The sequence below is a fragment of the Natrix helvetica genome (genome assembly GCF_964273705.1).
Source record: "Natrix helvetica genome assembly, chromosome: 2".
Taxonomy (NCBI): domain Eukaryota; kingdom Metazoa; phylum Chordata; class Lepidosauria; order Squamata; family Natricidae; genus Natrix; species Natrix helvetica.
In genome coordinates, this window is record NC_138552.1 from 240,457,243 (window position 1) to 240,483,363 (window position 26,121).

Sequence of the window (26,121 nt, forward strand, 5' to 3'; positions counted from 1 at the left end):
TTATGAGGGCTGATGTAGGAACACAAAACACTACTCAGAGAATGAAGCCATTTAGCAGTGAATTAAAAAAAAAAGATAGCAGTCCCCAGAAGTGAAGTATGGATGAGGGAAATAAGGAAGAGAGCAGAGAGGCAACATGATGTATTAGGCAGAATATACATATGCACATCCTCAAAGTACACAAAACAATAAAATTAGCTTATGCACAGCCCTTCTTTTTACTAGGCCCAAGTTCTTGTTTGAAGAATCAGCTTGGCATAGTGATTAAGGTAAAAGGCTACCGTGTTTCCCCGAAAATACGACAGGGTCTTATTTTCTTTTTACTTATAAAATATGACCTTGGGCTTATTATAGGGGAGGGTTTATTGTTTTGGGGTTGCTCCCTTGTGAACTGGCTCCCGAAGAGCCAGGCACAGCCTCAGGGGCGAGGCAGCCATGAGGTGACCAAGCGCACGAGCAATCGCCCAGCAAACCCCCTCTCCAGCCAGGCAGAACGCCATTTACTGACCTAGGGGGTATCCATAAGGCGCCAAGCCACGTGGCGCTCTGCCTGCTCCCCAGCTCCCGCAGCTTGGCACATTAGGGATACCCCCTAGATTAGTGCATGGAGCTCTCCCGGCTGGAGAAGGGGGTTGCGCAAGCGCCTGTTCCGCCCCCAGCAGGCATGCCTCCTAGCCTCAACATGTCTGGACCCAGCTCTCCTTGCAGCAGCAGCAGCAGCCGCGCTCCGAGCATAATGTCTTCTCCGGTTCCAAGCTCCAAAACTCGGCTGCCGAGTCTTCCAGCAGCGCCCGCAGCCACGTTTTGGAGTTTGGAACCGGAGAAGACGTTATGCTTGGAGCGCGGCAGCTGCTGCTGCTGCAGGGAAACGGGGCCCGGACATGTTGAGGCTAGGAGGCATGCCTGCTGGGGGCGGAACAGGCGCTCGCGCAACCCCCTTCTCCAGCCGGGAAGAGCTCCATGCACTGATCTAGGGGGTATCCCTAATGTGCCAAGCCGTGGGAGCTGGGGAGCGGGCAGAGCGCCACGTGGCTTGGTGCCTTAGGGATACCCCCTAGGTCAGTGAATGGCGCTCTGCCCAGCTGGAGAGGGGGTTTGTCGGGCGGTTCCTTGTGAGCTTGGTCACCTCATGGCTGCTTTGCCCCTGAGGCTGTGCTCGGCTCTTCGGGAGCCAGTTCGCAAGGGAGCAGCCGCCCGGCAACTCCCCCCTCCGGCCAGGCAGAATGCCACTCCCCAACCTAGCAATATCCCGAAGGCGCGAAGCAATATGAGCGCCTTTCTTCCCCCTGGCTCCTGCGGCTTGGCGCCTTCAGGATACCGCTATGTCGGTGAGCGGTGCTCTGCTTGGCCGGAGGGGGGTTGTCCAGGGGTTTATTTTCGGGGTGGGCTTATATTTTTGCCTATGCGAAAAATGTGGCAAGGTTTTAGTTTCAGGACAGGTCGTATTTTCGGGGAAACACGGTAGAAACAGGTTGAGTTCTAATCCCGCTTTAGGCACAAAGCCAGCTGAGTGACCTTGGACAAATTACTTTCTCTCAGCCTCAGGAAGGAGGCAATGGTAAGGCACCTCTGAAAACTCTTGCCAAGAAAACTGCAGAAATTAGTCCAGACAGTTGTCAGGAGTTAAAAACTAAATCAAAGGCACAAAATACATTCTAGTTTCAGGATAGCAGCCAGGGCATATTTGAAAACCTGAGAATTTGAAAAAAAAGGATAGACAATCTGTTGCTCTGTCTAAGTTTTGGACTCCCTGTGTGAAAACAAAATGCAGGAGCCAAAACAAATAATCAAGGCTCACTCAGAACTGCTCTCCAGTAAGAATTGCATTTTTCTGGGTTTTTAGATATGAAGTCAAGACTAACAGATATCTAACCTAACAATTGTAACTTATGAACTGTTAAGAGGTAAAATCTAAATCTAAAAGCTGGATAGACCTTATTTGTCTACAAAATTAAGCAGGCATAATACTTCATTTAAAACAATAATGTTAAACTCTTATTTGCTGAACACACCTTCTAATTCATGTCTTGCTGCTACTTCATCATTTAGTTTGGAACGTAAATGATCTCTTTCTTCCTCAATGATAGATAATGTTGTTTTAACCTGCAAGAGTTTAATGAATAGCAAGTGATGAATATGCTATAATATAAACACGGGTCATATTAATTAGATAAATCAATGTGTTATATACCCTTGAAACATCCATCATTTGTTTAATCTGAGCCTTCATCTTTTCATTCCTGGAATCTAAGGAAAGAAAGACATTTCATTTTGTTTAACATGGAAATAATATTTTCAAAAGGGAGCTCGCAGATAACATCTTATAAAGTTTCACTTTGAGCCAATAACTTATTTTTCTTTATTTATGTCATTTATTAAATTAAAGTATCAACATACAAATTAAACATTGCTACTAAGACAAGAAAGGAGTATGGCAATAGAAATGCAACTAGTTATCTTGTGAATTACATTGCAAAGTACAATTTAAGAAGCGCACTTATCTAACAATTCATTATTTTTATTAGTGGTTTTATTACCATTTTGCTTTTATATTTATACTCTCCCCCCCTTTCAGGATAATACAGTATACAGTATTACAGATAATAGAGTATAATTTAAAAATTAAATATATAATAATTAAGTATATGAAATAATCTAAGTGCTATTGCTAATACAAGATGCTCTCTATTTGGGTCCTCATTCGTTTGGGGATGATAGGCAAATCTGGAATTCTGAGAACAAGTCATGCTACTATCCGAGAACAATCAGATCTAGTGATATTTGTCAAAGAGAAAAATAGTTGTTTAACAATTTGCAAACAACATTATTTTGAACCACAGTTGTTTTGCTGGAACAGAGATAACATATAAAGTGGAATGATGACTATCAGAGCCAATTAGTGTAATGAACCCAAGTCAAGGCAGAAATTATATTGTTTTGAGAGATGGAACAAGCTTTTCCCTTTAACTAAAAATCATTGATTTGTTCCGAATTACTATTGTTCCTAATAGTACTAAGTACTATTTTAACTATTGCTCAATTAACTGCTGTTCAAAATTGGGCTTCATGTTACATAGTACCATGTAAGAAATCTATTTTCTGAGTTTTAGGTACCTGAGATCTCTCCATTGGCCAAGTCATTTCCTTCCAGTTTCTTATCTTCTAACTCAGAATCTGCATCAAGTTGCTTCAGCTGCATAATGCAGTTTGTCAAAACCTAAAGCAGCAGCAAAAAAGCCCAAAAGAAATTGAATACTTGATGCAGGAATATAATGATGCAATCATAGAACACAAACTACTGGATAGCTAAACCAAATTTACCTCAGTTTCATTTTCTTTATAGGCCAGTGCTTCTTCAGTGTCTTTCTGAGACTTCTGATATAACTTTATCTGTTCACTGAGTTCAGCATGCCTTTCGCTCCACCCCTCTGCTTCTTGCAGGAGCTAAAAAATAAATTAAAATGTTATCAAAATGTATCTTTCCAGACAATCCTACAAGGTTCCCACGAAGTGCTCAGTAAACTACTGGAGGCATCTCAATATTTACATAGCTTAAACTAAAAATCATAGATTTGAAGGACTTTTCTTTCACTTGTATTTGAGGGGGTGCACACACTCATGTGCACTTGTTTAACATTTGTGAATATAAACAATACACCACAGAATAAACTAACCAGAGGAAAATAATGGCCATTTTGGGTGTTTCGTGTGTTCGATGGGCAAAGGCATTCTTAAAAGTATAATTTTGAAGAAATCAAGCTGGCATTAAAAAACAATGTCTTCCTTTAACTGCAATTTTCCACAGTGGCTCGCCCCCAACTGCAATACCCTTTAGTGACTTGGACATAAATGTCTGTACGGCATTCTCCTATATCCATTGTTTGTTTTCCTCAATACTTCTCAATTACAATCCAATTCCCACCTTTTCTCAATTGCCTTATAGTATTACTTGTATCCTCAATGAAATATGTTACATTCAAGTCTTCAATAAACCTAACATGCAGGCTAGTATATTCAAAAAGTAATTTATTAGGAATAATTGAGGAAGCACAACTTACTTGCTCTTTACGCTTCTTCAGTCTCGTATTTTCTTCTTGCATTCGATGCAGTTCAGACTTCACTTTTTCTTCACTTAATTTAGCTTCATTAAGAGCTATCTGAACCTGTGTCAATAATTCCACATCTGTTACAAATCTTGAAAAAAATCATATTCCCAAGCACCCATTATGCAAGAATTTTATCTGTCTAAACCTTACGTTTATAGATATTATTTTTAATAGTCATAAAAGGTACTTTAAGTTGAATATCCAGATACCTTACCTCAGAGAGCTCTACAGAATGCAAAGTAATGACTTCTTGGAGTTTCTCTAAAGATTTGTGTGCTTCCATAATCTATACAAATAGAAATAAAAATCTGTCATGTACATTGTATATAAAATCATTTTCAGTTAATGCAATACAAATTTGTTAAGATTTTTATGCAGATATTTTTGGAAAGAGTTAAGCAATATTCGGGTTAATACCAGCAAAACTCCCAATTATTTACTACTTTAAATCAGAAAATCAAATTCCCAATATGGATCATCAGTTACAAATTCCCAATATGGATCATTTTAGAAAGAGCATCCTTAGGTCCTCAAAGACAAGATTAGAAAGGCTCTTAGAAGGAATGGACTAGTTTCAGTGTAAAAAATGATAACAGATTTTATATAGAGCATTGGATACAGATAGTCCTGGACGTATGACCACAATTGAACCCAACATTTCTGTTGTTAAGTGTGACCTTTGTTAAGTGAGTTTTGCCTCTTTTTACAATCTTTCTTGCCATAGTTAAGTGAATCACTGCAGTTGATAAGTTAGTAACCCAGTTGTTAAGTGAATTGGGCTTCCCCATCAACTTTGTTTGAGAAAGTCACAAAAGGTGATCACATGACCTTGGGACACACACACATCAAAGGTCATAAATATGAACCAGTTGCCAAGCATCTGAATTTTGATCACATAATCATGGGGATGCTGTAAAGGTCATAACTGTGAAAAACAGTTATAAGTAATATTTTTCAGTGCTGTTGCAACTTTGAATGGTCACTAAACAAACTGTTGTAAGTCGAGGACTATGTACTATTTTTACTGGAAATGGCGTCAAACAACAATGGCACTGTTTTCATACTGCCTACATGACAGACTATTATAATGATTTACATAAATTCCAACAAACACTTTGCATACTAAAATACACTATGAAAACACAATATATATTATGATTTAGCAAAATGTAGTGTATATGGTATTCTTATAACAAATCAATAATCTGTAAAGAATAGAAAAGAAACATTTAGAAACTGATGTTATCCTCTACAAAGCGTATAAAAAGAATATACTACAGTATAAAAGCAGACTGTAAAATCAGTATAACAATACATATGAACTGAGTAAATATCAGAATATTAGATCTCAGGATATAGTAGAAGTAGGAGCAACAGGAATTGAGACATTGTTCTTCCTTATGAATTCCAAGAATGATTAAACTCTCTGTGGTAAATAAGTTACTTACTTCTTGCTGTTTCTTCAAACTGTGTTTTTTCTCCTCTTCTAGCATGCTGTTTATATTTTTCATTCTGTTATCCAGAATCTTATTTGTGTCCTGTAACATATATGTCATAAACAATTGAACTGAATTGAATTTCAATTCTGTAACTCATGCACACAAAAATAATCATTCATACATACCTTAAGCTTTGCAATTTCCTCTGCAAGACTTGTATTTTCTTTCTGGCCTTCCTCCACAGCTTCCTTTACTCTTTCCTTTATCTAATCACAAAGGAGAAATAATGTAATAATAATGGCCTATAATTCAAACTTTTCTTTATTACTTGATGGTCACTACTATTTTAATTTTATTCTTTTAACTTTTAAGGTTTTTAGGACAGTTTACTTATACCTGCTCAATATTGATAAATTTTAGATCATTAATCAAAAGTAAATAAATGCACACAGAAAGACATTTATCCTTATTCCATGTATTTGTCTCATGTCACAATCAAAGATATGAATGCATATATACCTTTTGATCATATTCTGACAACTTTTCTAATATTTCTGTTTTTTCTTTCAGAAGAGTCTTAATTTTTTCTGCTAACTGTGCTTCTGTCACTAAGAAAAAAAGGACAAATGTAAAACAGTTTGCTGCAGAACTAGATCATTTGCTATTTATACAGCCAAAACTGACCCATACATTTCCTGTGTAATCCTCTCCCACAGCACTAATTTCATCACTACACAATAACAACAGGCAATTTCCCACTATGGAGCATGTCATTTAAATATACAAATCTGTTTAGTATTTTTAGCTGAAAAGCGCTGGTGGGGAAAGGGGAGAAACTCTACAAACAAATAATACAGTAATGTTTCAAGCTGATAAACATTCCAGTTTATCTTTCAGAGTCAAAAGTAAGGTACTTATCATTGTGTGAACAAATTGGCCAAAATTATAGGTAGAGGTAGCAAAGATGAGATATTTAGGAATTTATTTGGAATAACTGAGGCAGAGAGAAAAAAATGGATTTTTGGCAATAATAAATATTCAGTAGTCAAAAGGCAGAAATCACATTGTTTCTTAGTCACCTATTCTCAGTTAAGCTGCCCAAAAATCTCAGTTAAGCTGCCTAAAAACCACTTGGGGAGAAAAAGAATTCTCCCCAAGTGACATTAATGCAGTGCAGAAACCCAATATAATACGAATAAACAGGAGTGTGTTATTTGAGAAATAAGAGAATTGAGAAAGAGTTAAGATGTTTTGAAATCCTAAACTTTGTCTGTCATTGACCCACAACACTGAAACAGAAGTTCATCGTGCCTAAATAGCATTAAGTACACATGACAGTACAGCATATTCTATTACATATAAGAACACATACTTATATTAAGCAAGTAACTCTCTCCCCCATTAATCACAGTACAATTTTTAAGAGCAAATGTTTTTACCTTGATACATTCTACTCTTAACCTACAAAGAATAAAAATACAGAATGTTACAAAAATAGCCATTTTATAAATGTAATTTCAACAATAAAAATCAAGTGCTGACCAAATACACTGCTTCCAACACACAAGTACAAATAAACTGCTTCCAACGCAAGCATCAAGTGACATAACATATCTAAGGTGATGCTAATTAAAGTTTCAAGTTCAATATCTTACTGGAAAACCAAGCAACAGGCTTGGTTACTCAATTCATATATAGGAACAAATTAGTCAACAATTTTTTACATACACTCATAATTTCAAAGCTTAATTAGATAATTATTCAAATGATATAATAAACAAGATAAATATTAAATGATTGGCCCAAATCTTGCTCTCTCAAGTTAAAGTTTAGTTGCCTATCAAGTTATTTTTTCACTGTCTACATTGTAATTTCAAGCTGAGCACTTTAACAAGAGCAGCATGCATATTGGTATCTTCTTTCCCATCAATGTTTTATAAACAGCCATGATTTACTGTTATGGTTTTACAAATCTCAGTGTTATTGTTCTCTTCATTACAATTGGTTTCCACAGATAATACATTCACACAAATCACAGTTTATCCTGAAATTTCAGGCCAATTATCAAAAATGAATGAATTAAATAATATGCCTAATTACTGTTTTAAACTTAATCATAAAAGCAACACCACCAAAGCTGGCAGACAAATGTCAACACCACATTTTTCAGATGAATAAAAAAGATGACCTGCTAAGTTTTTTTAAATTAACAAAACATTTTGAATCCATGTTATGCTTTACATCTCATTAGATAAAACAGGGCATCAATTGATATACAGAGATTTATTATTCACTGCTGGTTAATTATCTGCTCTAAGTATTAGTATACCAGGTTACTTACTTTAGTTTACTTATAAACAGGCAGTTTTGAAAATTTACTTACAGATAGACAGGTTCTCCAGAAGAAAATAGCAAGTGTAGCAATTCCAGCAAAGGCAGTGATAATAATGGGCTCCCAAGGAAATCCATGGAAATCAGGGCCAGGCTGCATGTTTTCAGGTAGTGTTGAAACCAGCTTAAAAAAAAGGCAAGTCTCTACATTTAAAATAATTTAAACATACATATTGAAATAGCAGGATATAACACTGAAAATTTCATTTAGGAAGGTTCACTCAAATTAATTCCCTAACTTTCCATTATTTTCTTATTCCCAAAAGCCATAAAACCAGAGTCAAGTGTACAGTATTCACAATGCTCTGATGAATGTCACAGGTTTCAACAAGAAATTCAAGTAATTTGTCCTCCTCTGAATTTGTTTAGAACAATTCTAGTTTACATTCTTTATTTTTAATATTCTAATTATAGACAATACCAGAAGCTAATGGTAACAACTTAAGGCCAATTACATTCTACCTAGTTTATTATTCTTATTGATTCACATTTAGAGTCCAACACTTCCTAGATTTTGAATGTCCTGTTTCATCTTCGTATATAATACATCAACTTTTTAAAATGCATAGTCTAGTAAATAGGACTTTTAGCATAACTCATCACGTTTGCCTTATTCCCCCCCCCTAATCTTGAAAAAATTGATTTGTTGTAATAATTTCGTTTTGCACCATAAGATGCTACTAAAAAGTACCTCACTTTTATCACTGTTTTAAGACTAAAACAGAAATTTAAGATACTGTTGCAGCCAAACAAAATTTAAGTAATGTTAAAACTATACCTAACATATAATTTAAGAAGCACGGATGGAATTAATTTAAAGTACTTTCTCCTGAACTTCCCATTCTTGCATTTTATGCTTTCCGATGGATATGTGTACTTCTAAATGATGCAATCTCTGACAGCTTCCTATACTGTATACTTCAAACATTTTACAATCCAGGTGGTTACACATTTACAGTTTCGTTATCAGAGGTCAACCTAGTTTGCATTGCTCCGTATACATGAGAAATTAGAACTAAATTATCACCACAGAAACAAACTCATACATAAATTATTTTCCTGCCATTATTGTAACTAACAACTTTTACTTCCTTCAGTATTTGGAAAAAAAGCCAGTAAGGATACAAATTCCTCTCCCCACCTCCCACCTTTGCTCTATTTCCTTAACACCTCTATTTACAAAGGGCCACCTAGAGCCACAAATCGGATCCTAAAGTATGAAGGACATCTGGCTAGTAGTGGCTAGAACCGGAAAGCGGCTTGATGGCACAATCTATCAAAGTACAAAGCCAGCATTTAGTTCTGGCAGGTTTTTTTTAAAATAAAAACCCCATTATTTCTTTTTGCAGTTTTTTAAAAAATTACTATTTATTTCGAAGACAAGAACTCTCTCTTTTCCCAACAGCCCGATTCGACTTTCGCTGATTTCTTCGCCGAAAGAGCGGCTTTTTCAACCTTCTCCCCCCCCCGTGACAACAGCTGTCTTCGCCAGGCCCCACCGCCCTGTCAAAACGTCCCCCTCGTCCTTCCCCGCCCGCAAGCCGAGGATATTTGGTAGGCACGGATTCCGCTCCTTTCCAGAGCAAAGACCCTCCGATCCCTCCTCCTTTCTTTTCCTCACCCACAAAAGACGGTCCCTAAAGGAAGCATAGCCCCGGGAGAGCGGGCCCTGGAGCAGAGCGGCGCTGCTGTTGCTGGAAGGGACAACGGATTCCATGGAGAAACCGGCCTGCGACCAACCCCTCGCTCTCCTCCTCACCCGTTGATGGAAGACTCTTCCCCGCCCCGCCCCCCCTGGCCTTCCCGGCTTCTGTTTCCACAGGGACACGTCACCTCACCGTGACCCCACCGCGACCCCTGACGTCATCGGCCCGTGCCTGCAAGTCACGGTTTTAAGTTCCGGAAGCGGAGAAACTCAGTCGGCTTCTGACCGGAAGAAAGGTTCAGGGAGAGCGCTTAAGCTCCCTAGTTAAACTGGTTTTTGCTAAAGAGTTGGAAGTGGGTGGAGGATATTTTTTTTTGTGCTGTAAGCCGCGATGACAGAGAGGATCTCTTTTATAGGAGGGGAGCCATAGTACGTTACGTGGACTCTTCTGAGCTCTTGAAAAGCACGCATTTTCCTTATTATTCTAGCAAGGAAAATAAGGAAATTTAATTTACAATGCAGATTCTAGGTTCCAGATAATCTCTGGGTTCCAATACAGGTAGTTTTTTGTTCTATACCAATTCATTTAGTGGCTGTTCAAAGTTACACCACCACTGAAAAAATGACTTAGGACTTTTTTCATACTTAACAACCATTGCAGAATCCCCATGGTCAAGTGATCAAAATTCGGATGTGGTTCGTATTTATTATCAGCTTGTGTGACTTGACAAGCAAAGTCAAAGCCAGATTCACTTAACCATGTTAATTAACTTAACAAATGCAGTGAGTCACTGATAATATTTGAACAGTACAGACTACAGATTAGGCTGCAAATACTGTGTGCATTTTAATTTTGCAATACGTTCTAGAAAAGGCTCTGATGCTTTACTCAACAGTAAAGGATGACCACATACCATTTTTTTCCTTTTGCTCAATCTTATTTGATTCTTGGGGACTAGACAAGTTCCTTACGTTTTTTGGCAAAGTTTTTCAGAAATGGTTTGCCATTGCATCATTCCTTTATGGCTTACAGAAAGTGACTGGCCCAAGAATCACCCAGCTGGCTTTGTGCCTAAGGCGGGAATAGAATTCAAGAGTCTCCTGGTTTTTATCCTGATGTCTTAACCATGAAAACAAATTCTATTAAAGCATATGGGAAATTGTGGCTTTTAAAGCTACTATATGTCAAGTAAGATAAAATACTTACAATTTTTGTGATGGGTTGCATATTTTCTTTGGCTGACACAACACCATCAATGACAGAACGAATATATGGAGCAGCAGAATTTCCTTCTGATAGATTACTATCTTCTTGCATTGCATCATCCTTAGCATTAATTTGACCTTAGATTAAAACAAAGATTTTGAACCTTTTAATGAAATTTTTATCAAACTATAGTTTTGGGGTATCTCAACACAGTTTATAATATAATAGTAATCATGTTAGTATATAGAAGCCAACCAAAATAGTCTGGTTTATACATGTTTTCATAAAATAACTTTCGTTCATCAGTCATAAAATATAAAAAATAGGTTACCTCTTTTGAAGTTGTATTTTCACTGCTTGTATTTTGAAGCTTGCGTAGTTTTTAACTGTATCCTGAACTGTACATTTCAGTTTTACAATTTAATCAGAATGGATGGTGAATTCTAGAAATTGTAATTTACTAAGACCAAAAGAAAATGATTGCCCATCTCTTATTGAACTGTTTTTTAAATAGACTAGAGTGACTCATTAAATCATCTTACTTTGAATTAATTATACAAAGACAAGCTATAGAACAGGCTTTGATGTTAGGAAAGCTGCAAGGAAAGAGAAGTGGTTGACCAGCAGCAAGGCTATCATTGCAGCACTAGAAGACCAGGTCAGGGAGACATTATGAAAAAAAATCTAACTGTAAGGTTGGTAGGAGTTGACCGCATTATTAAGAGAAAACGGTGCTTTGATTCCACTACTGATTTTGTACTAGTCCCTAGCTATTGTTGATTTAATTATGATATGACTATACTATAGTCATTAGATTGTTAGGTTTGTACCATATCCTAAGCCATTACACATGGTTTAAAAACCACATTGACTAGGTTGTCATGATCTGCTAAACTGAAAACAAACAGTTCTATAGCTTTTATATAACCTGATTCATAATAGCAACTTTTATCCGTCTAAGCATCTGTCTCTTTAAAAATGTACATGCAGAAGAGGCTATCTCTCGTAATGAATATAACTTTAAAAACAGTTTTTTTCCCTGAATTATAAACTTGCAGCTATTTTTATATTCTGTTTTTGTATAAAGGAACAAACTATCCTGAAAGTTACCTGTAATGAAATCTTTTTCTGAATCAACTGATCCAAAGGCAACATCCACGTTTGGCAAGTTTCTGTCATTCTCGTTTTCCATATTAACCACCATTTTAGTCTCTGTTAAACTGTTCTCTTCCTCTTTTGTTTGATCCACCTGAACAGTTTCTTCTTTTTCAAACATCTGTTCTGTGTCTTGCGCAGACTTTGGATCTGTTCCCCCCACCAGGGTTTCCACAGTATGTCGGTCATATTCTGTTTGTTTTTCATTAGCTATAGTAAGTAGAGATTTGTATGTTAGTTAAAAGCTCTCACAGTTTATTTACCTCTTGCATTCTGTTTATTTCATTATATTTTGCTTGCAAATTTATTTTGGTCATCTCTAGCTTAGCATTTGAAGTTAACTAGAATACACACATAGATATTAAAAGCACTTTTTTTCCTGCAAGAATCCTGCAGAAATTGTGGGTTCTTTTTATTGTTTACATTTTCTGTTTCTCCTGGCTTTTTTTCAGCTTAGAAGTCATGGCAACAAATTTCTAGCTAGTCTTTCTAGCAGGCATGACCAAACTTTATGCAGCTATAAACATTTCTTATACTTTTTAATAAGGTTATATTCCAGATTGCTAAAATATTAATTTTGAAACTTTGGTAACAAAATAAAATAAATAACAGAGTCACAATGTAATGTCTCAGGATTTATAATCTTTTACCAGGATTTATCCACGTTATTGCTGTTGTTGTTTTCAATATTCTCAAACAACTGGTACATTTTTTAAATCATTTACACACTAATAATTTAAAAATAATATACAAGATATATTGATACATATAGAGTATCATTTATATTGGGGTTGATCAAGTTTCTAGCCTTATTTTACTGTCTTAGTAAAGCAGATTCCAATTACGATAGTGTACTGTACAAATGTCAATTTGCTTGCACATTCATTTTTAGGAAAATATAATACTGAGTTCTAGAGTAATGCACAATTTATTGCTAGGAGTGTTGTTCCCTGTGTAAAAGTATATAATAGATCCTCCAACTTACATAAGCTTAAAGTAGCCCTCAGGGCCATTGCAGTCCAGGTGCAAACTGTGCACTGCACAAGGTTGCCACATGAGGGAAGGGACCAGCAGGCAACTGCATATGCATGGAGCTGGAAGCAAGTGCAATATTTAATACATTTTGCATATATATATATTTTAAAAGATGGGGAGTTTAGTGGAAGTCTGCCAATGGCACCTTTTATCCTAGCAGCTGTCCTGGTAGTCCTATTGAAATAATTGGAATTAATGTGTTCCATTAATTTAAACTCTGAAAATGATTATGTTGGGATATTACCCAACATGTAACCGATTACAGAGATATGCTTAAAGATAGGTACTCCATGTTTAAAAATAGCTTCACCTGACCAACTGAATATATTAATTTGAGTAGCAAAATATGTCTCCTTCCTTCAGGTATGAAAACAGACTGTCACCTAAAAGTATAATAATGGAAAGTATCTGTTTATCTTACTAGGATTTTGCACTGAAATAAAGACATTTGCACCAAGCCCTTAAAATAAAATAAAAAAACATTTTTTTTACAATGATCTAATTTTCTGTTTTTAAATCTGGAACAGATTGATTTGTCATACCATTGTCAAGTAATTTAATCAGATGTGAAACCCAACAACTTAATTAATATCCATCCTTACAAGGGATCTAGAAATAGTTAACATTTATTCTGAGATTACTATCAAATGCATTTATATTACAAGAGAATCTGGCTTTCTTTTCAGTTCTTTCACCACTCATAAAGCACAATCCAAAATATATTAAAAATATGCTATAAAGGGAATGGAATTTATTTCCAGCTAAGTGGTATGGAATTGCAACCTTAAGTCTTACCTTTAATTGGATCAGGGACGTCCATCCTTGGTTTGGGAAGGGATACAAGTGGAACACTGTCGCTAACTGGAGAGTATTTTTGCCTTAATGAATACATTAGTTCTTGAATATCATCCATTAAAGCAGCTTCTTCATCAAACAAATCTGTATCTTTAATCTCCTCTTTATTTTCCAACTCCCTTGAATCTAAAACTTTGCTCAGAATGTCCAGAATATTAGATTCTGAAGATTCAAGGATTTGATCCAAAGCTTTTTCAGTGTCCTCTTGATTATCACTGTGTTTTTGAGCAAGCATCAACTCTAATTCCATGTCATGAAACAAATGCTCTATTTTGAAAAGATGCTGTTGTCCAACATATTTTTGTAAACGTGCAATACGCTTTTCATCAAGAAACTCTTTTATTATAAGGAGCTGGGTCACAGACTCACTGTATTCTGGCTCTCTATATTCATTTGGGTTTTCCATCGTATCTCTGGGATCATGTAAGTTCTGAAACTGGTTTTCTGAGTCTTGTGGAAGACCTTGTTCTGAAAAATCTGTAGGGAGGTCTTCATTTTTTTGACTGAAATCATAATCCCTGTTTTCTGGTTCAGAAGTGTTTAAATTGCTTGGCATTATTTTCTCATGTATAGTTTTTTTCTCATGTGGAGATGTTTTAATTTCAGACAATATTGCCAACTTTGTCTTCTCATTATCTTCATTTCCCTTCATTTTACTCTGCTGGGAATTATAATTTAGTTGTATTGCCTCATCACTGGCCTCGTTAATTTCTTCTCCCACAACTTCTTCCTTAGCCTGATCAAGTGTCATTGCTGCTTCTCCTGTTTCGTCAACAGGATTAGCAGTTTTTAAAATAGCACTATTTGGCATTTGCAGCCGAGGACTTGGAATATCAGTATCTAATTCGAAACTCTGGTCATCTATCAGTTGCTCCTTGGATAATTTTGCACTTTCAGCATTTTCATCTTGTAGTAACTCCTCTTCTATTTCTTCTATGAAATCATCTTCAGCTTCTAGGACTATAGGCAGGAATTCTTCTGTGAATGATTTTTCTGTATTTAAATAATCAGCTTCAATGTAATCAACGTTATGTTGAGTAAGGTTTCGATGTTGGGTAGTTGTCTTAGATTTTTCTAGAACAGTTTTTTTCTCAGATGTTTTCTTGGTATTGGTAACATCATTTTTTTCATTATTTAAATTTTGCATTGCAGCTCCTTGTTGAGGCTGTTCAATAGGCACTTCCAAATTTTTTTCACTGGAAATATTTCCCATTGCAGAGACATTTGACTGCTTTTTACTACTGAAAATCTTTCTTAATTCAAAATCTTCTTTATGTTCCTTTGTGTCATATTTTGTTTTTCCATCATCCGAATCACTTAGTGACTTATTCATTACGTCCTCTGACAAGCCTAGTACTATGTTCACTTGCTGATTACCTTTCTCATCTGTTTTGCCCATTTCCCCCAAGCTATTGTCACTTTTTTCTTCCCCTCTTTCATTATCTTTTATTATTTTATTTAGAGAAAGGCCTTCTGGATCAACTTTGATATCTAGAGGTGGACTTAATATTTCTTCTGTTGTTTTTACAGATGATTTCTGGTCTTCCATGTGAGGAAATGTACCCAAACTATGTTTAGAAGTGCTTGGCAGTTCTTCTCTTGTCAGCTCTTCATTTTTTGCTTTCTCATCTGCATTGTACTGACTTGTATCTGTTTCTCCTGCAAGGTCTCTGATATTTACATCATGCATCGGTTTTTTAATAGAATCATGTTTTGGTATTAAAGGATGATCTTCAGTTGAAGTATCTGAATGGGTTAACACAGGCTCAACTTTTTGCTGTTTTCTAAATAAAGCTTCTCCTCCTCCTCCTTTTTCTTCTCCTGTTTGATCACTATCAGTTTTATCAACTATTCTTTCATCCTCACTGACATCTGCAAGAAAATTATCCCCTAAATGTGCAGAAACATCTTTTGTTTCATGCTGGAGTTTTGCAGCAGCTTCCTCAGTATCATCATCATCATTATTACCATCATCATCATCATCATCATCATCATCATCATCATCATCCTTATCATCCTCACTATCATTGCTTGCTTCTGATTGAAATACATCATCGGATGACAGCTTTTCGGCTTCTGGGTCTTTTGACAATGTGATTTCTTCTTCCACAAATGATAATGAAGTAATTTCTTCTGACTCTGCTTCTGGTTCTTGTTGCTTCTCTACATCATAAGAATCAATGTCCAGTTCTTCCCTGAAGTTGTCATCATCCCGTGATGTAACAAGGCTTGTTGTCTCATCATCGGACACAAAGGCATCTGCAGTTGAGCCAAATGTTGTTTTCAAACCTTCCGATTCTTCCTGGTGCAAAAGTGTATGAGCAGCATCATTTTTATCTACACAATCTGATTGTTCAGTTTCACCCTGAGAGTTGTTATGATTTTTGGCACTTTCATGTTTTGGCACTTTTAATGTTTCCTGCAGCATTTCTTCTGAAGGCTGATGTGCATTTTTGTCTCCCTGAGAAATGTCTGCTTCATGATTTACACCAAGGCTCTCCCCCTTGGACTCAAGAGCTGCTTCTACATTCTCATTCTTTTTATGGAGAAAAGTGCTGTGTTCACCATAGTCCTCATTGCCTTTTAAATCTGCTTTAAAACCACGATCTATCTCTGGATCAGCAGAAACTGTCCTATCAATCACATCTTCCTTTATTGTTTCCAACTCTGGTTCTTTCATTTGCATGTTCTTTGATGGTTTCAAAAGTTCATTCACATCATAATTGTCAAAATCATCTTTGCCGTCAGCAAAGCAAACAAAATCTGTTTCCTAAAAGGGGGAAAAAATCCTCAATTTTAACTACTTTTTAAAAAATACACAGTACATTTACATGAACTGTTCCTAGTGTCTAAATAATCACACTAGCAGTCCAACTCTTTAAAGCATAAACAAGATCTGGGCTGCAATCATATTTAACTATGAGTAAGACCTATCAATTCTATTTGGCATTTCATAACTGCATTATATCGAACAGGTTGCACCGAACCTGAGATACGGTATATTAAATTGGGCTATATCACAACTTGTCTATCTTTAAACTACAGCTGCAATCCTATATTCACAATGTAACTGGACTGCACTGCATTATAGTGAAGCAGGCAATGGCACCATTTAACATAAATACAAATACAAAACACAAAGTCTGATAATCGGATATAGTAGGAGCCTGACAATACCCTTCTTTTCTAGGTCCTAGTCAAGCAGGAAAATAAAAGTTTACTGAATCTGCTATATATTTTCATACATATTTAGTGAAAAAGAAAAAGGACTGATGAATAAGAGGGTTGCATTTTGTGCAAGCTTGATAAATTAGAATTTTCTATACTCTCCCCCCCTAATATTTGAAAACAACTATTTGCACCAAGTTAATGATTAGCCTAAACACAGATGAATGCTTGAAGAGCAGTTTCCTATTTTTCCAATCTATCATATTTTCTCTGCATTCTGAATCTACTGTCTGCATATAATTCTATTATAGCATGTAGCTGGAAAACAACACAAACATTTAAATTACTTACATCTGTTGGTAATTCTAGCTCATTATGAGTATAAATATGATTTATTTCAAGTAAATCCTTGGGGAAATATCCAAATTTATTTCCAACCTGTTTACAAAAACAAAATAAGAAGGAAACATCATGGGGACTCTATTTCTACCCCCTGTTTAAGCCCAGCTGGGCCGAATAGTCAATGGCCCATGCAGAAGCACAAGCTTTAACAAAGTAGGCTCCAATCCGTAGGTTCAGCAAATAAGACCAACATCTTCCACAAAACGTTTAAATATTATTTAAAAATAACCGTACTGCACCATGATATTTATTTATGGCACTCAGATATCTTTTCAGTGATTTCATATCATTTCTCAATTTTAAAATTATTTAAATTAGAACCACAGAATAAAATAAAATTTGATCCATTTTATAAACAAAATTAAATGAAAGCTACCATTAGAATCTTTGACTTAACCACAATTGTGGTAATAAGTTGTCACAATTGTAAAGTAGGTCACTTTGCCCTACTTTTTTGACTTTGCCCTTTTTTTTCCAGTAGTAAGTGAACACAGTCAATAAGTGAGCCCATTGTTCGCTATGGGTCAGATTCTTCCAGAAATTGGAAGTAAATTGTGGTCATGTGACTGGAGTGCTGCAGACACCATAAATGTGGGCTGGTTGCTGAGCACTCAAAATGCTGTCATGTGACAATGGGATTAACAGATGTTGAACCTCAAATCTGGGTTTCCAGATTTCGGGCTCCATTGTAACTTTGAATGGTTGCTAAGCAACCAGTCATATGTTGGGGACTCTGTGATCCTAAATTCATCTCTTAGAGAGTTACAGAAGAAGTTTTTTTCTCAATAAATTTATAAAAGGGTTATGCTATCTAATGCATTCATATTATATTCTCTAGGTCAGTGTTTTCAAATTTGGCCATTTAAGACGTGTGAACTTCAACTCCCAAAATTCCCTAGCCAGCATGCTGACTCAGAAATTCTGGGAGTTTTAAGTTCACATGTCTTAAAATGATTAGAGTTGGGAAATACTGCCCTAGATTAATACAACTGTTATCAGGAAGCCCATATTAACAGTGGAGAATTGCCACTGAGATTAGATAATCTTGGCAATTAGATCCTGGCAGAGCACATTAAAAGTAAACATACAGTCTACAGATACTATGTGTAGTTAAGTGTGCTTCCTGAGCGTTGTCCTTTCTGGTAGCTTTTATTATGGGAAGACTCAAACATCGGCAATTATGAGATGTCATAAAATTCTATATGATAATTTTTATGTCATAAAATAGTTTACAAAATTTGCCAAATTTTAATTCCACTGGCGTCTCAGATCCTGGATTTTGGATGAATTCTGTAAATTAGTCAATTTGAAGTACCTTGGTTCAAAAATTGTTTCCCTACAATGTCCCGTTTCACCCGGTGAAAATTTACAGAAAAAATAATTTTAATAGTAGATAGATAGCATTCAAAACAGTATGACTTCTTTTACACAGGAAAATAATTTTTTAGAGGTACAGTGAGCCCCATCATGTAATATAGCCACCTCTAAGGATCTACTCGCAAGTGACTTATTAGTAAAGAAAAAGTAGCTTACTAATATCTCCCTGACCCTCACTTGCAAAAAAAAAACACTTAATATAAGATAAATGAACTAAAATAGCATCTCTGAAAGAAATTCCAGCACCAACCTAAGATAACAGCTTATCATGCTAATCCAGAAACAAACAAAATCAACCATATTCAAGTTAAAAATTATGTGTACTGAGGAAAATTCCCAGATACCATCGCAATTTGACTTAACTAGTATTATTTTAAATGTCTCTTAGGCTATTACTATATCATGTTTACAACAGAGAATGGTGTCAAATAACACAGTCATTCTTAACAGGTGGCATGCATGCCACAGATGGGATTCAGGTAGTTTTTATGAGTCACAGAGTAAAAGTCTTTAACATTTGATATGGATAATAATAATGCTTTTAAGAAATTGTTGGGGAAACGAAGCTTATCATTATAGCTAATACACTTATATTCTCAAGCTTATTTCAGTAATATTTGAAATGTTGCTATAATCCATTTTTTCCAACTGAAATTAAGTACAGATGCTTGAATTGTTAAAAATAAACATGTTCTTGAATGTCACAGCAGATTAATGATATTTAAGAATTCTCTCTCATTAATATAGTTTGCCATGCTGACCATGTTATTATTATACTTATTATTTTAAATAACTCACAGAAATATAATTATTTAAATAGGATGAACAGGCAATGGCATTTTCATTTTCCTATGAGATGTTTCTTCAGATAAATTAATATTTGGTCACAGAGGGATTAGAGATATTTTCCTGAAAGGGAAATTTTATCCATGCAGACTTGGATTCAAGACTATTGAACTGCATGGGTGAAGGAAAAGGAAACTCTTAACCAGTTATCTAACTTAGGAAATGCCATTGAAATTATGTTTGGATAATCATATTCATTCCAGAAATCAAGACATAAATCAGACGTCTGTCTCTGTGATTATATTCTTCAGTCTTTTCCTCAAATACCTCTAATCAAGTATTTACCATTTTATCCCAACTTTAAAATAGTGGTTATTTCAGAAGAAGCTGAAATATTAAAGCATAATTGGTTACTATCTGTAAAGGTATGTGAGAATGACTTTGGGAGACAGGAGAATGGGGAAAGAGAATGCTGCTTAGGGAACAATCATGTTCAAGAGGTCATAGCCTAGGGCTGCATAATGGGCAAAGAAAGAGGCTCAGAAGGGACCTCCTCCAAGTTCTCAGGTTGTGAAGCAGGAGATTTGTATATTCAACACTTGCAGGATTGATGTCAGTTTTCTCAGGTAGACCAAAAAGGAAATATGATCAGAGGAACTAATTCTACTTTATTGTAAAGCTATATTAACAGAATTTTTAAAGTCTGAAAGTACAAATCTCCTGCTGTCTCCTTTACAACCTGAGAACTTTGGGTGGAATGGATTCCCCCCCCCCCCCTTCTGAACCTGTTTCATAGTCCATTGTATAGATGTGGGCTATGGCCTCTCTTATCTGTTCCATACGTAGTTTGTCCACCCCACTCCCCAAGTCATTCCCACATACCATTACACTATCCCAATTTGTTTACAACCCACTCACAGGTAACAGACTTCCTGGCTTACTTTTTATTTACAACACAAAGCAGAAGCAAAGTCATACTTTGAAACAATCAGCATACTTGATTTTTCATAAGTCCTAGGAAAAAAAAAAGTGGGATCCCCAAACCATGCTATTTTAAATCCTTTAGCCAATTCAAAATTTGTATCAAGCCTTAATTATTTTGAAATATTCATATCATGCCTTAATAGGCAGAGAAATTAAGGAATAGGTCCTTACAATACTAACAAACAAAGCCTTGAATTAGTCACAATTCTCCAAATATTTCTCAGCAATTTTAGGAACTTTGGTATTATAATTTTTTTTAAAAAAAAAGTTGATTAACACATGTAAAATTCTAATTAAAACATTAATTAAAATATCAGGTTCTCCAATGTTTGTAAAAACAAAGAAAACTTACACTTCCAGCCCAAAGCTCATTTGTTCTTCCAATTAATTTATAATAAACATATATCGATTCACCTTCTTTAAAACCTACAAAACGACAATCTGGACCTTTAAAATCCTTTACTGCTTTTCCTCGACACATTAACACTGTTGAAAGAAAGAGAGACGAAAATAAGAGACAGTAAAAGAACTCTGACATATGTGTCACTGACATATAGTCCTATCTTGTTCACAAAGAAATGCCATGTAGCCCAGGAATAAAATCACTATAATAATATAGTGAAATTATGTTTTCATTATTTCCTAGCACAATGAAACCCAGTCAATAATTTGCTGAAATTTATGACAAAATCCCTATTTAAGTCAATGAGCTGCAGCTGCAACTTAATCCACAATTAAGTTCCATCTAGACTAAAAGGAACTTGTAATATTAGATACATTATCAGTTAACATCAGATCAAATGAATAACCTCCAACAACAGATTCAGCTGTGCAATTAAAGAACCACCCACTTTTTTCCCAAAGAACATATTTTATGTACTTGTTACTTTTAGTAATTTTATGCCAGACATGGAAAAGGAATAGAGAAATGAGAATTAGATACTGAAATTGCTTCTCATTAAAATCACTTGCAGAAATTGTAGGATTGTTTACAAAAAAGACACACAATATTCATATTTATTAAATATACATATAACACATTGAAACAATGCTGGGGGGAGCCTTAAGGCAAACAGGTTATATTAGAAGTTTGCACCCCTATCAATGTTAAAATTGCACATTCATGCCCTGAAGTCTATGTAGAGTAGTACTAATACAATTGGCTTGCTGCCAATCAGCATCCTGGTGCAATTCAGGATGCTAGATATAAGCCTTACACAAGGCATGGCTATCTCCAAGACTACCTGCTTCAAGGTGAACCTGAATATTCTGTAAATTCTGGGAAAGTAGCCCTGATGAGGGTCCCATTTCTGAAAAAAAATCTGCCTGCAGGAGTACTGGTCTGCAATGTAAACAAGACATTCTTGGGGAAAATATACAGGAACCGTTCATTACCTGGGCACAAAAAGGAGCTAAACATGTTTTAAATCAAGAGAACAAAACAGCATTCGGAAGCCATTCAAGCAGATGCCTCTCTAATTTACTGCATGAGGAGAAGGTTCTGCACAATCAGACTTGCAAGATTCTGATATTATAACCACTTTCCATAATAGTTATAGCCTTTCTATGGAGTTGATTTCCTGGTTTGGTCTATTTAGAGAGAGTGACCTCTGGAGCAAGGCCTGATTAATGGTGGTCTTCCTGCTCTCAACAGCTTGCTTGCTTCCATATTGTGAATTCCACAGTTTTAACAAATGAAAATGAAAACGTGACTCTGGAAAAAAAGCATTTGGAGATGTAATATTTTCTCTTACGCTTTTTCTCTGCAGGTTAGTACTAATACAATACACTGTATATTCTGTTTCAATGCTTTTAATTTTTATTTCTGTTGAACCCCCACACCGAACCATCCAGAATAGTGGCATAAAAATACTATTAATAAAATGGTAATGGAACCTCAACATTTGGGTAACAGAAATCTTTTTCTGTCACAGCACAGTATTTCAGATAGTAACTTATCATGGATCCAGCCAGTCTCTCAAAAGTAATATAGTACACAGATGCGGAGAACGTTGCTCAGATTTTAATTACAAGCGATTTTTAAAAATCCTCCATAAATCCAGTTATCAAAAAAACCCTAACTGCCGTAAGTTTTACATTGGCCCAAGACAAGACTCGATTGCTTTCATCATCGCCAGGAATGCTCAGCAAAAGACGTATCTCGCTCTTCTCAAGCAGACAAGGCGAGGGGAGGGATGCCCGCCACTACGCCTCCCTCCCCGGCTCCCCCGTCGCCCCAACTTGGGAGAAAAACTGCGGTTGTACGGAAGGAAGCAGAGGCTACAGTCCACCCCTCTCCCCTCCCCAGCGCCCGCGAGGAAGGAAGCAGCCCATCGCGGCGCTGCTTGACGTGGCCTTGGGGATGCCACAGGTCCAGCCTGTGGTTCAGCTCTGCGGCGGGCTCGGCAGTCGCAGGGACCCGGCGGATGCCGTCTTCCATTCCACTTACTGCTACATTCGGGATCGGCGCAGCGTTTGAATTCGGCGAACCGGCGGTCCGGGACTCGACTGGCATGACTGGGGGCCGCCGGGAAGCAAAGCAGCAATGTGAAGAGCGGGAGCGCTCGGGAAAGACGCCGCCGCGCCGCAGCCATGTTTCAGTCGACGAGGGCTGCCGAGCTGCCGGAGGGGGGAAGTAAAGCAGACACGTCAGCAGAGCCGCCCGGGAGAAGGATATGGAGAAGAGGAGGAGCAGCAAAAGCTGGAGCCGACTCTCTCTCTCTCTTTCCCAAAGGCGGAGGGGATGGAGTCGCACCACGCCCTGGCTTCGCTCTCCGAGCATCCTCAGCTGCCCACCAAAGCCCAGAGGAAGAAACGCCGCACCTGGCTTGCTAAGAGTCATTCAACTCTTCATCCCCAAATCCCATTATCTTGGGTATCTGAGATAGCTACACATACACATATACACATACTATATATATCCCGTATAAATGAGATGCTTCCTCTGATATGGCTTGCAAGCAAATATTTTTTTTCACCCTCTATTATTAAAAGTTCTCTCATTGACTTTCATCACATATTTATAGGAGGAGAGCTGTGCTACAGTCCCTCAAAATTGGAAGTCTGGTAATAGCTTTTCTGACTAACAAATTTTGTTAAAAGACAAGCTTTTGTGAATTGCACATTATTTTATCAGCTGCGTAAAAGTGCTAGACTGATGTAGTTTCATATGTTGCAATTATGAATTTATAGTTATAATGTGTCTCACATGTAAGATGCATCTGCCAACCTGTGTTTCCATTTCTTTTCCCCAGACCATTTCAAATCCTGTATCAGTTTAGCCCAGAGGTGTCAAACTCAAGGCCCGCAGACCGGATCCAGCCCACAGAGGTGCTTAGATCTGGCCATGGGGCCACCCTGGAAACAGCAAAGGACTGGCCCATGGTGCCTCTGCCAGGGAAAACGTAGCTTGGAAGGGCCACACATGTCCAAGACAAATAAATCCACCTCCTCTGGCTTACTATCTTTTATTAGTTTCTTGAAAGGATTAAGCAGGTGAAAGTTGTTATCTCTGAAGATATGGTTGAATGCAAAAGTACACAAAATTAGTATTGTACAAGAAAATATATTCATCCAAGAAGCTGACATAAGAAAGCCAAGGTTTGTTGGATCTTATGTCCTCCCATGAAAGAAGCAGAGAGCCTGCTCCCTATGAAATGTAATTGTGTTCATCTTTGGATGGCTGGCAGAAGAGCCCTTTAAAATAATGAAATGTGTAAAGTAGACAGAGTTCCTGGCGCCAAGCACACACTTTACGACTGTGTGCAATCTACTGTATTTGTCCAATCATTGCTATTTCCTTATTTGCAATTACTATAAATAATCTTATCAACTGTGACAATATATGCAAATATATGAAAACATCACATTTATTGTTTTATTTTTGTTGTTGTTATTCCATGCTATTCTTTGGAATCCTCAATGTTAACCTAAACATTCTGAACATTGCCTACTATTCCATTTCTTGAATGTAATGTCTAAAAACAGTATAAAAGTAATTTTCTTTCAGATGACTTACTTTTTTTGTCCCATATGAAGTGGAATATTTACCGTACATCAGGTTCTTCATCTATATAAATGGTACAGAGGAAGAAACATGATGATACAGAATACCATGTCAGTAAGTTACATAATAAGGCCTCTGGAATGCTTTATAATCCAGAGATATCATTGCTGGTCCTTGATTAGACAAATAATTATTTGCAAAGTTTCTGGTTCTTAGTCCCAAATCTATTATACTTTGTAAGTATACTGGAAAGTCCCTGGTATGCAAGTTCCTTTGCAGACTTTGGCACATATCCATGAAATTCCTCTATGGCCACTTTTATTGTTTATAGTTCATCAAGTTATCAAAGAATAAGTCTTACTATACAGCTGTAAACTATGATGACCATCAATGTGGATAATGTTTAGAATTTTGCCATAAAACTAACAATGAAGGACTAAGACAACTCACTGAACTATTTTGGATCACAAAATAAAATTCAGTTTGTAAGCTGTGGGGAAACCATACTTTGTTAAAGAATATATACAATCATACAATCTCATTTCCCCTCAAGTGCATGTAAAGCTAGAATAGTCTGAGAGAAAAAACATTAAATTAGCCCTTAACATGCTGAGCCAATTAGTATTTAACCATAGATGGAAGAATTTTTTTCCTGAACAGTGTTTAGAGTCTACATATGAATGGATAGATACCAGTGGAAGGACTAATTAATATACTAGTCCCAAAGGAACTGGAGACTGTGGATTTTCAAAGATGATCACAGCTGAAGGGAAAGATTAATTCTCTCTGTATAACAGTATATTTTTAAAAGGATAAGGACTCCTTGAAAAAAATTTAGTTTCACAAAAATTTCTTGACACCATCATAGAAGTGCTTAACCATTGCCTTCTTTGTCCCAAAGGTGTTTTTTTTTAGGAGGCAACTGGACTTTCTTGTTTTTTCGCTTCTCATCCAAGCAGCTTCTTCAGCTCTAACAGGATACTGGGGAATGGAAGCATTTATATTCCTTGCAGACAACTGTCATTTACATGCTTTTAGAGGGTCGTTGAAGCGCTTGGAGGTTTATCAAAGAAAAAACAAGAAAGTCCAGTTGCCTCATGAAAAAGCATATTTGGGCTAATCATGACCTGGATGACTAAGAATCTCTAGTCATTGCCTTTCAAAATATTCCTAGTCCAGCCTTCATCCCTGGGATTTTTGGGCCATGCCCTGACCTGCTTCACTAGGCTCAGCCCTCTAAAAAGGGTCCTCTACAAGAAGCATTTTCTGGAAATGACTCTGAAATGGTTGGATTGGATTGGATTTATTAGATTTATGGTGCACATATATTAGCCTAGATGTAAATATTTTAATTCAATATTGCACAACTACAGTTCATAATATAAAATAAGACAGTACTGCACACCAGTGAAAGACAGGCTAAGGAAAAACTGGGAAAAGAGCAAACTATTTGTCCAACTATTACACCTTGCTCTTTCTTCAATTTCTCTAGATTCCAATTGTTATGTACCGAGAGACCATCAGAACCCCTGAAAAATACGTAAAGGGTGAACTGGTATTATATT

At 36.6% G+C, this 26,121-nt stretch overlaps 1 protein-coding gene across 5 annotated transcripts in view; it reads right to left on the reverse strand.

Moving 5' to 3' along the window:
• MIA3 (MIA SH3 domain ER export factor 3) overlaps positions 1-23,230 on the reverse strand; it is a 35,788-nt gene extending 12,558 nt beyond the window's left edge. The window contains exons 1-17 of one of the 5 annotated variants that reach the window (XR_014174262.1): positions 23,000-23,230; positions 20,903-21,036; positions 17,353-17,439; positions 13,774-16,603; positions 11,899-12,153; positions 10,789-10,925; positions 7,929-8,060; positions 6,985-7,006; positions 6,065-6,153; positions 5,731-5,811; positions 5,555-5,644; positions 4,321-4,392; positions 4,059-4,163; positions 3,322-3,444; positions 3,115-3,217; positions 2,192-2,247; positions 2,013-2,103 (exon numbers count right to left, since the gene is read on the reverse strand). Coding sequence is in view for 3 of the 5 variants with exons in the window: in XM_081940182.1 (XP_081796308.1) it covers positions 2,013-2,103; positions 2,192-2,247; positions 3,115-3,217; positions 3,322-3,444; positions 4,059-4,163; positions 4,321-4,392; positions 5,555-5,644; positions 5,731-5,811; positions 6,065-6,153; positions 6,985-7,006; positions 7,929-8,060; positions 10,789-10,925; positions 11,899-12,153; positions 13,774-16,603; positions 17,353-17,439; positions 20,903-21,036; positions 23,000-23,144 (4,552 nt within the window). In the remaining 2 variants the exon portion in view is untranslated. The remainder of the gene's footprint in view (positions 1-2,012; positions 2,104-2,191; positions 2,248-3,114; positions 3,218-3,321; positions 3,445-4,058; positions 4,164-4,320; positions 4,393-5,554; positions 5,645-5,730; positions 5,812-6,064; positions 6,154-6,984; positions 7,007-7,928; positions 8,061-10,788; positions 10,926-11,898; positions 12,154-13,773; positions 16,604-17,352; positions 17,440-20,902; positions 21,037-22,999) is intronic. The other 4 variants (XR_014174263.1, XM_081940182.1, XM_081940183.1 and 1 more) reach the window with 4 other exon arrangements.
• Positions 23,231-26,121: the final 2,891 nt, after the last annotated feature.